At 38.8% G+C, this 11,969-nt stretch overlaps 1 protein-coding gene across 1 annotated transcript; it reads right to left on the bottom strand.

Annotated features, from left to right (window-relative positions):
* Positions 1 to 282: 282 nt before the first annotated feature.
* otulina (OTU deubiquitinase with linear linkage specificity a) lies at positions 283 to 2,474 on the bottom strand. Its single transcript, XM_085762861.1, has 3 exons — positions 2,231 to 2,474; positions 2,007 to 2,128; positions 283 to 908 (listed from the first exon to the last, which is right to left on the bottom strand). The coding sequence occupies exons 1-3, from the start codon at positions 2,342 to 2,344 to the stop codon at positions 455 to 457; spliced, it is 690 nt and encodes a 229-aa protein (XP_085618987.1). The 5' UTR covers positions 2,345 to 2,474; the 3' UTR covers positions 283 to 454.
* Between the last annotated feature and the right edge of the window lie 9,495 nt (positions 2,475 to 11,969).

Genomic DNA, 11,969 nt, shown 5'->3' with positions numbered 1-11,969 from the left:
GATACTATTTCAAGCTTCTTATGATTGTAAATGTAATATATTTTAAGGGAGAACGTGGTAAACTGGTATAATCTGTGGGGTTTCTTGTTAAATTCTGATGATAAAAAATGTTCATAATGAGAAAAGACACAAGCCTAACAACACACTGTAACATTTACTTGATGTTAGGACTAATTCATTGAAATTCTTCATTGTCTGAAACATATGTATGGTCATCAATAAATATGTTTTTTTTTTTTCAGTGATCAAAAAATAAGCACAGGAGCAAGAGTGAAAGGGAGTGCAGTAAAATATATCAAATCTTTTTATTTTCAAAATATACAGATGTAAAAATCATATTTTACATTATATACACTGTGAAATGTACTCATGAAATCTGTTTGTTTCATTGTTTATGTGCCCATTCAAGTATCGTCCACCTTTTACTGTGATTTTTGTCCCTGATCTTCAATCACTACACATTCTTCAGCTCCTGTATGTGATTGATCAGCTCCTGTGGCAGTCCGAGCTCTAACACTAAGGCCATGCAGCGCTGCAGGAGGAGCTCTAGACCTTCATCAGAGCTGGAAGAGCAGTCAGTGGACCCTAAATGGGGTTTTTGTGGCATGTGAGAAACATCCAGGTCCATTTTTTCTCCTTTCCTGCAGCAGCCTTTCTCTTCACATCCCTCTCCACCACATCCCCCTCCATCACATCCCCCTCCACCACAGCCCTGATCTGCCTGCTTCACATCCAGGTCCTCCATGCTCTCGGAAACGCTGCTCACGCTGGGAGGAGGATTTTCTAAAGCCATCTTGATGCCTTCTGTGATTTTGTCCTCATGCCGTGTCACCTGCTGCAAAAGCTCAGTGACACTGGCTGGGACAGGGGTTTCCGGATGCTCGATCTGGCACCAGCACCACACAGCACTGTGATGAGACACACAAAGAGGCAACAGTGTCAGTCACAATGGCACAGAGAAGTGACTGGGACTGGCAACTGCTGGACAGAAAAGATACTTCAATAATGGTCGGTACAAAAGAGGCTCATGATGTTTCTGTGCAAGAACAAGGCTGAAATCATAGCGGGAAAATATCACACACAAAAAAAGAGTAAAACATCAGTCTCTACTTTGTTAACAGGCTTGAAACAGTAAAAAATCTAAACTGTTATATAAAACTGGTTTAATATGTGTTGTGTTTCTGCTTGGAAAAGAGCAGATTAAAGCTAAATGTCAGCCTATTCCAAAAACAGGACTGAACATTGAATATGTGTTTTGTAAAGTAAGATATTGAATGAAAAAAGCAAAAGTTTAATGTCAGTGAAGAAACTCAGGTTTGATATCCACAAGACTAGTGTCATTTTTTTCAACTAATAAGAGTCAATAGACCCATGGTTACAGTGTTTTTTTGTATATCCAAGTTTGGTAGAATAAGTTCTTCTGGTTAAAAAAAGTGTTAAATCATAGCAACATGATGTCCAATCAGGTATAAATATTACTTCATTATTTCAGTGAATAGTGTGTTATCTCTTATTCCCTTTTTGAAGACCCCTGATCTTAGGACTCAGACTCAAACCAGTCTACTCCGTATTAATATAGACTATTACTGTTTAGACATTTATCACACCATCAGATTAATGTGATCTGTTAAGGTTTGTGCAGTTGTGCATGTATCTGTCTGACTCGCACAATATACATGTAGTGTATTATGGCAGAGTAAAGGTATGAGTCCATCTTTAGTTTATTGAATAATCATATTGAATGTAGACTGTAACTGTTATATTTATCATTTTCCTGCTTTATTCTCATTCTGGATGCTGCAATTCCCCTTTAGTCATCGTTACTCAACCTATCATATGCTCCTCCCAGCTTTTAATATTTCCCCACTGGCAGCATACTGAATTTCTTCCAGGTTTTTCAATTGTCTGATTGGTAAAGCAAACACTCAAACTTTGGTTATAATATCTCTGGCCTCGGTCCTGGTCGTATGACAACTGATAAGTGAGACAACTACGTGATTGTTTACCTCACTATACCCTTGAGGCGGCCCACAGCCACAGTCTGAGCGGCTCCTTCCCTGAAGCCCTCGTTGAATCCGACCTGAAGAAAGGCGTCCTCTGCGGCGTCAGCTCCGTCCACAAACCCGTCCTGTCCGGAACAGGGACACCATCAGTTAGAGGAGACACATGTTTATACTAAACAGACTGAGTATGTGAGGTAAAGTGGGAACATCTGGAGGAGCAGCTCTACCCTGACGCGTTTCTTCATGTTGGAGGTCCACTCTTTAGTCTGGAGGTTGAGGTCGTCTCCCGTCTCGTCGAAGACATCGTCCCCGCTGTAGGACACGGCTTTGAACCAGGACATCTTCACCTCGCTAAGAAAAACCTGCTTAAAAGAGACTTTATTGATGTTTCTGTAGCATCTGCACGACAAACCGCCACCCACGAGCTCCGCCGCTGCCTCGGTAACAGCAGCGGTTAGCTTAGCTAACGTCTCTACGTCATCATCCCCCGCCTTAAAGGGACAGTCCACCTGTTATTTTCATTTGCGTTACAATATTACATTTTACAAATGAATCCCTATATTTTTCAAAGGCTGGACCAGTGTTTCATGTGTTTGTTGGATCTACTTTCTACACCTTTTGCCCCTTAACCAAAATGGCATGACTACTTGTTACCATTAATTTGAATATTATTTGGCTCAAATCATGACACTAAAAGCCAAAATCTAATTTTATGCGTGGATAAATTCAATACTCTGTTGAAAAGGGACAAGAACATATCCCAAAATGTCCATATTACAAGCAAGAATTTAATAGGAATTCCAAAAAGCCCTAAATCTGTTGGATATGTTGGTAAAAAATAAAAATAAAGATACAATTGATTAATGACCTATGTCAGTTTAATTGATCTATTTAGATCGGTTTAAATATGTTGTTTTTCCTATTACACTATTCATGCTAAAACAAAAAATGATAATAAACAAGTAAAACCCACCGTACATTCTTTATTTTGGTGCGAACTTTTCCTTTAAATAAACTTCTTCTTGGCTGTTGTATGAAATGAGAAACTGAAAGTTGTGGCGATTACTGCCATCTAGCGATTTGTGGGAATAACTATAATAATAATAATAATTTAATAGCAGTATTTTTTTAATCCCGGAGGGGGCGCTATAACCTCACTGTAAAAATGACAGTGGTCCACAAAGAATCCCTGCACGACTCCAAACCATCAAACATGCACAGGCATTAGAGCTCAACTGTGGCAAATCTTTTTATTGATCGTCATCATCATCATCATCATCATCATCATCATCATCATCATCATCATCATCATCATCATCATCATCAGTAGATGTTTCTGTATGGGGAGAAAACACTAAACACTGAAGTCATGAAGCCCAGAAAAGAAAAGTTAATGAGGTTTAAGATGAAACAGGATAAATAAACGGTGTCATTGTTGTACAGTGAAAACTATCTTATCTCCATATTTGGGGATTTTTAGGTCTCCAGGTGAATTCAAAGATGAAACTTGGGCATAGACACTTCAGCTAAATAAATATAAATGAATGAATATTAACTCATTAAAATGCATTGTTAAATCTTAAAACTGGGCTGTCCATCTTAAAGTTTTTACAGCATCTAAAAACTATCAGATAAATTATCTCATGGGTGTGGCACGTGTATTCAGATGCATATTCGGTCAATGAGCTTTATAAATACAACTGATTTGCAGGAATTATTTCAGATTATTATTATTTTTAATTGATTTAGGTTTCTGTGAGCGTAGAATTGTGTTAACAACAATGTTATTTGCAAATGCATTATGAAGACCATGTTTTTAACATGGACTGTAAAAACTCATTTGCAGTTAAAAAGATCCAGATGAAGACAAAAAAAATGAAAGGAAAAGAGTGAAGGGTGAAGGTGAAATAATTGTAATTTACCATCACAGACAAATAAATGAATCCAGTCATAAACATGTGAGTGTCAACAATGGAAGAAAAAACAACATAGGATGTCTTGTTTTTTCTCCTATGAAACACTTAAACATACATTTCATACAAATGTTCAGTGCAGCCTGAATGCTTCACTGTTCAAATCACTGTCCAGTTCATCTTCACAGCTTCCTGTTTAAGTTTTCAAAATGTCATCTGTCATGACAAACACATTATTGGCTCATCAATAATGCATCTCCCCTCTTTTTTTCTCTCACTGTTGAGTAGATACAGAGAGGGGGTGGGGGGTGTTGCTCTTTGTTTTTATTTTCAGATTTTCTCATTCTTCATGCCATGCTTTATGGAAAACACTGGAGAGACCCGATGGCGGGCAAATGCATTTCACCTTGGTGGAATGCATTTGCAGCCGCTGGACAACAATGGCCCTGAGAATACCCAGAGGCCACGACGGAGTTGTCTCTGTTCTGGAAATGGAGTCGGCCTGGAGGCCTCATTCACAGCAGCCACACCTTCAGTCCCCTCGCTCAGAGAGTCAAAACAACCAGCCAGGGCAATCACCTGACACATTTCCATCCAATTTCCACTGCAGAATGTGTTCATTTTCAGGCTAATGGCATGTCATTTTGCTGGAGCCTTTGGTCAAGAATTAATCCTGGAATCAAAACAGATTTTCCGGGGAGCAATCTTCCATCAAGTATTGATTTTTTTACACTCACGGAGCCTGTACTCCCTAATTTAACCTGACAGCCAGCAGCACAATGGACTGGGAGCACCTTGGCATCTCACAGAGGGAGCTCTCCTCCTCCTCCTCCTTTCCTCCATGAAGTGAAAGAGAGATTGGGAAGGAGAAAAAAAGGACTCCCAGATGTATAAAACAAAGATCATTGCTTACAGAAAACACAGAGATAAAGCTTCCGTCTTTCTGTTTTACCTCTAATTATGTTTTCCAGTGTAGTGCAACTTGGGCAGGTAAGGCTGAGAGGGAAAAGGGCAAAGTGTTCTGGAGCCATCAGCTATCATTATGGGCCTGTTGACATCTCCCTGTGTTTGAGTGATTCTCATCTGTGATTTCCCCCGGCTATTTTCCACAGATGCACGAAGAGGGGTTTCATCATGGCCCCGTAAAAAAGGGCCCAAAGTGTCCGCACAGACCCTCACTAATAAGAAAGCAAAGATGTGTCCGACCATGTCGCTCCTCTGCCATCCATATCTAACTCTCCTGATGCCTTCAGATATGCAATCATTCTCCCTCTCCCTCTCTGTGTATGTGCTGTAAGTATACTATCCTGTACGTAGAGGTCAGCTGGATGAGAGGATGATGGAGGGCAGGGCCAGTCATTTTCCTCTGGCTCTTAAAGCTGTGATGACCCATACGCAAGAGAGTTGCACTTGGCCAAAGGGATATCCAGACGACCCGACAGAGAGCAAATCTGCTGCTTTTAACTCATAATCACAGATCTCAGCATCAAGAGTGCAGTCAGATTGGAGATGAAATACTACATTTCTGAAACATAGGCCTATTTTATGGCTCATTGCTTTTAGCAGGGCCGTATCCGTATGGATTGGGTGACAATGGCTCCTCATGACCCCCCCCAACAACCTCTGCAGCATGTGTAGTCATTTAGCATTTTTTTTTCTTTAGCATTTTGAGGCTTAATCTCAAACTTAAGGTTTTGTTTTTTTAATTGCAGCAGAATCATCCCCAAAGTGTTACTTGATACAGTATTGATGTAAAAAATTATGAAAACTTGAAAAAAAATGAGAAAAATGTAAAACTCTGGTAGGCTACATGAAGTGTTTGCTGTTTCCTGTACAGTAAATACATTTGAACTGGCACCATTACTAGTATCAGTGGGGAAAAGCAGCAAATTACATTTAAGTATCGTGCTTAAGTACAATTTTTGAAGCCTACTTGTAGCTACCGTACTTTGCTATTCCAGTATTTCCATTTAAGGCTTCATGGCTCAGAGTGAAATATTTTTCTTCTGATTCACTACATTTCTTTGGCAGGCAGCTGTAATTTCTTTGACAAAAAATGTAATGTTATGGATAAAACCATCTGACAGTAGCCTACATTAAATGGTTTAAAGCAGCTAAAGCCCATTTACAGTAGTCCAGTAATATAATAAGACCCAACGTAATAAATAACATTTATGCTTAATATTCTACATGGCCCCTTAACAAAAAAACAAAAACAAAACTTGTCTTTTTAGCCTCCATGTTCCCAGATCTCACCCCCAGGACACACTGCTCACCTGCTGCAGCTCCACATCAACCATCAACTGGTGCATCTGCCTGCTGAACCAGCTCTGCCTCCTTCTACTCTGAGTTTGTCCTTGATAATGGTCATCAAACATTATCAAATGTTTGGTTTCCTTTCATTATAAACCTTATTAAAGTTGTGTAGGCCTGCCTTCATTCAGTAACCCTAACCTCTTAAAGTATTGATATAATTACCACTGTGTCCACACTCAGTTGCCTAAGTGGTGAAGTCAGGTAATATAGGACACTTTTTGTATAGAATTACCAAACCACCATCTACCACCGTTATTGATGTTATCATTTATCACAGATCTTCTCTTCAATATCTCTGCGGTGAAATTATGCTGTAAAGTATATTTGTTTAGAAAATACAGACCTATAAACTCACTGAGACCTGTTCTCTCCCCCTTCTGCAAGTTTCAAGTAATATGGGACAGCTGTTATGGTATATGGGACATTCATTTTCAGCCAAATTTCTTTTTTTTTAGGCTATTTGAACATGTATGTGCTGAGTTCAGTTTTTAAACATAGAAGATAACAATTATAACACAATGCAAACAATCCATGATCAATCCTCTCAAAAGTTGATTTTGGCTCTGGCAAGGAACCTCAGCCTACAGGTTTCTGACCTGCTGCAATTACCCTAGATTCACATTGTCACCTTGGCTAGGCTATTAGCCTATAGAATAGATTAGCCTATTGTAACTGTGTGAGGCAGAATGTGTACAAGGTTAAAACAATATACTGAAAATACCAACCCGTGTCCCGTGATCACAATGAAGCATTAAGAGAAACTCAACTAAGATAAAATCAGTTTCTCTGTTTTGTTTGATGGACGAGAGGTCACTAATCGGTAAGGTGATGTGGTCAGGCTGGCAATGACAAAATGTTCCTGCCATTGGAGTTTTTTGATATATATATATATAGGCTATTTGATATATTTTTAACTTTAATATTTTTTTAATATATTAATAAATTCTTCATGAAGAGCAGGTTCGAGGTTTAGAGTGGGCTGCAGCACCATTCACATCTATTGGCCTGACTCAACTTAAGTCACTGATGCAATGGTGAAAAAAAAAGTTTATAGGCCGCTAATTATGTGTTAATGTCAAGAAATATCCAAGAAATAACAAGTAATTGGGTCATAATGTCTAGAAATAGCCTAGAAATAACCGTCAATTTCATAGTAGGCCTAATGTCGAGAAATAGGCAAGAAATAATGATTGATTATAGCCCAGAACTGGCAATTGCAAGGACTTGGTGGAGAAAAGTTCTGGCCTTTCCCAAAAAATTCAAAGCATGAAAAGCATGTGTAATCTTTTGCCTTTATGAAAAACAAGACATTACTATGAAATTGACCGCTATTTCCAGACATTATGACACAATTACTTGTTATTCCTTGGCTATTTATTGACATTATCACGTAACTAGTGGCCTATAAATTAAAGGGTTACCAGTCTTTCTTCTTTATCATCAGTACTTTTAGCTACATTTTACTATATATTATTTTCTTACTTTCACATAAGTGACATTTGAACACTTTCACACACTACACAACACCACTGCTTCTTTTACGTATTTAAAGGATTCAACCAGTTTAAGAACAAACTTCCTCCACCACTGTTTTAATGTGTGCCTAACTCTGTACTGCGCTGCTGGATCTGTGGGAAACAAACCAGTCAGAGAAAGAAAACATCTTATCAGACTTGATATTGTTAGATATTAAAAAATGCAAAAGATGCACGAAACATCTCGACTTCCTTTCTTTAGACTGAGCCTGTGATTTGACCAGGCTTTGCTCAGGATCCCACTGTCCAGAGTGGATATGGTTAAAGTTGTCCACTTTTAGGCTTAATAAATAATTCATAATGGTTTCATAACCTGACTCTTTGAAATCCAGTCCATAGTCCTGTAAAGTTTATGATGCTAAGGGTCAGTACAAGAAATACTGGGGAAGGGGGGTGGGGGGCTAAACCTTAAAAATAGATAAAAAGAAGGACAGAAAAAGCATGTTGTCTAAATGATGTGACTTTATGACAAATACAGCCTTTTTTTTCTTCGATTTTTTTTTTCTTCTAAAATCTCTTACAGGGTAAAATGAAACATTATGATGTAGTGAATAAAGTTTTTCAGGAAAAAGTAAAACACTCAATTTTTCCTCTTTTCTGATCCCCACATCCACTTATAATTTACCTACGGTCCCTGAACAGGAATTCAGAGGCTTAAATAAATGTTGTAGCTACTTTATGTCTAGTATGTCACAGTGGACCTGTCTTTATTCTTTTCCAAAATTACTTCAATCTGATAATAACCACATTTGACTGACGAACACTGGCATGAGTGTTTAAGGCAGGGAATAAGTTAAAAAGATTAATTTCTGATAAAAAGGTTTCTCTATTTTCCAACCTGGTGAATTTCAAATGTCAAATGATAACAAACTAATGACATAAATGACAAATAATCCAGTTTAAAGGAAACAATAGGAACAGAGCCGTTCACAGACAGAGTATGTATATGATTTTTGATGGTGAGGAATGTTTTGTTGTGTTTTGAGTTGAAAACTAATGCACTCTTGATACAGTATTGATGTAAAACTGATTACAGGATCTAAAGCTTGTTTTCCTGTTTGTGTTTGTGTGAGGCAGGTGAGAGGATCTTACACTCTCACCTTTCTGGTTGTGATTTAAGATCCCTGCACAGAAGCACTGAGCTAAAGCAGCAGGAAAACAGAGACATCACAGCCCAAAGACAAGCATCCAAAAACTGGGCTGCTACAAAGTTAAATGGATACAGGCCGACGCAATCAGCTGCTGGAGTCAGACAGGTGTCTCAGTAAAGACCTGTGCTATTAACTCCTCTACCTGCAAATACCTCACAGTGTGTCATTGCTAATAATGCTGGAAAAAAAGACAGAAAAAACCCCACCAGAAACAACAGTGAAAGCAAAAGGGATCATATGCATGGCCGACCTCGATTGCATGTGAGGATTGGTAATTGCACCCCCAGAGGCATCTGGGTGTGCAGAGCAGCAAAGTGGGAGATGCCTGAGCAGCTCGGGCTTCACAGTCAGTGTACCAACATCTCAACCTTGAGGAGGAAGTGAAAACAAGAAGGCGGAGGAGCGGAGGGTGAGGGATATACAGACAGTTCATTTACCCAGAACATCAGCCCACCGCGCATTGTCTGAAAGATAAGGAAAGTGAATGCTTCATGCCTGATTGAAAACAAAGGCAGCAATTTAAAACCATCTGCATCCAACACATGAACTCTCTCCCTCCACCTCTCTGTTTCTGTGTCCTGACTGATATTGAAACATAATCCATTTGGAGCGCCGACATGTCATAATATTTCTATCCGGCCTCTCCCTCTCCCCGCGCAGGACAATTTCAGGTGGCTGCAGCTTGAACAGGGATGTTTTATTTCAACCAGTCAGACAGTCGGCTCAGACGAGAGGCTTCACTCCGACTCTCTACCAACTGTTTAAACTGCCTGAAAACACTTGGACTTATTGCACTTAATATCAACTAAAAGTGCCACTCACACATCACACACATTAAAACTGATTTACTACTTATTACATTAGTGAGACTCAACATGTGAAAACAGGAAATGAAATGTTTTCTGTAGCTTTGAAGGAGCAAGTCTGAAAAACCTAATGATGTTATCAGGGTCATTTTAGTGAGGCCTTTTACCTTGACAGGTGTCAACATGAAGACAGTCTGTTGTTACATCCTGTGAAGAGAAACAGTGTATTTGTGTAGAATCTATTTTCTTTCTTTCTTTCTTTCTTTCTTTCTTTCTTTCTTTCTTTCTTTCTTTCTTTCTTTCTTTCTTTCTTTCTTTCTTTCTTTCTTTCTTTGTCTTTAACAGCACCCATCAGTCTGACCAATAAAGAAGAATCTACTTCTGTCCTGCTATTTTTTATGATGAAGCATAATAATAACATATAATAATATACAGGGCCGTTCCTAGGGAATTCTGGGGCCCCTGAAAGAATACTAAAGTGGGCCCCTGACTTTTCCACTTTTTCTTAATCTTAAACTACGTACTGTATGTATTATAATTTTTTATTTAGCCTATTTTGTTTTGATGCTAATGCAGCATTACTATGAGTATTAGTCAGGGTCTTATTCAGAATAATTCAGTCATACAAAGATTAGACTACTGGGGTTTTTTGTGGGCCCCTACTGGGCGCTGGGCCCCTAGAATTATCATCACCTTTCTCCCCTATACAACGGCCCTAATAATATATGAAGTCAGGCCTATGTTTCACAGATCAACTTATGTAAATAAAACAACATGGATCAAAAATATAATTAGTGAGCAGCTATTTTCAGAGATCAGTGAGTACAGCTCACAAACTGTAGATTCAAATAGTTTGACGTCTGTAAGTTTGAGCTGCTGATGGAAATGATTTCAATTGACTGATAAAACCATTTCAGGTGTTTAAGATATGATGAAGTTTCTTAACTTCTCCTCGTCGCCCCCACTAAAGAACTGATGTGGGTAGATTTCCTCAAATTTAATCAGGTTAAAGTCTTTTATAAGGAGATGTTGGAGTATATTCAACTTTGGATTAGAGTTGTTAGATCAAGGATACGATCAAACCTGGAGCTGTGCACGGGTAGGAACAAAACTTTTTCGGCGTGACTCATTCTCACCACATTCACATGGAAGAGTGATTGATAAAAAAGCTCAAAACCCTGACATTTACTCCATAATATGTGTGTGTTAGGCTGCCTTTTAACTGAGCTGTTAGTCTACGCTCAAGAGCAGCGCCGCGCCGCAGCAGAGGGAGATTAGAAAGCAAACTTTTATCAGCAGCAGAATACAAACAGTTTGAGCAAACATATATGGGTCAGGAGCTGCATCTGCACAATTACATTGTTAATGGCAAAGACAATGAAAATGGTGCGGATAGAACACAAAAGAATATCAAATAAGTCGCTGGAGCGGCGTAGCTATACACCTTACCCATCACCACTCAAAAATACATCTAGTGTTTTGAAATGAAGTGGAGGAGGGGGGGAGAGAGCTGAAAGGAAGACGAAAAAGCATCTTGAACATCAGTTTTCAGTCTAATGTTAATAATTTATGTTGTCTGTGCTTTTTATTATTATTATTTATTTATTTACTACTTTCTTTTCAGCTGCCTGCCCGTTTTTCAAAGGCATCATGGACAGGGAAGCTGTATCAAACTTTTGAGTTTAGTTTCAAAAGGCTTTCTCCGCGTTTATTTATATATTTCTTCTTCTTTACACTTGTCTTGTTGTTATTTGGTGAGGCAAACATATGAAGCTTTGATGAGAAGCAAACCTGACATGTATTCTTCTCTGACTGACCCCAAGGAAATCTAAATAAATTGCTAAATATTGTATGCACGAGTCTTTGTGTCGACGCGGCTCTCATTAAACGCATCAAATAGTCCGTTGTATTCATTCATCTATCCGCCAACAAGAGGTCAAATGTCAAACCACACGTATGCCGCCTTAAATATGAGGGTTTGTACGCGATCATTTAACATGCACTTGGACATGACCTCGCACAGGGAGAAAGTCAGCATGAGTTCGATTTTATTTGATGTTCTCAATAACTGCGCGTCTGCGTGTATCTGGAGAAGATGAAAGGAGAAGTCAGCAATGTTTTCAGAATATTTGTATGTTACCGAAACTTTTGACCCCTACATCAGCCGTTACCTTATATCACACTCCTTTTATATGGAACACAAAATATCAACCTCATTTTTCATGCTTATAAATCAAGCAGGCTA

This window comes from Trachurus japonicus, chromosome 20 (assembly GCF_045865225.1).
Source record: "Trachurus japonicus isolate A0001 chromosome 20, Traja_1.0".
In the NCBI taxonomy this organism is placed as follows: domain Eukaryota; kingdom Metazoa; phylum Chordata; class Actinopteri; order Carangiformes; family Carangidae; genus Trachurus; species Trachurus japonicus.
This window is presented reverse-complemented; position numbering and strand designations above follow the sequence as displayed.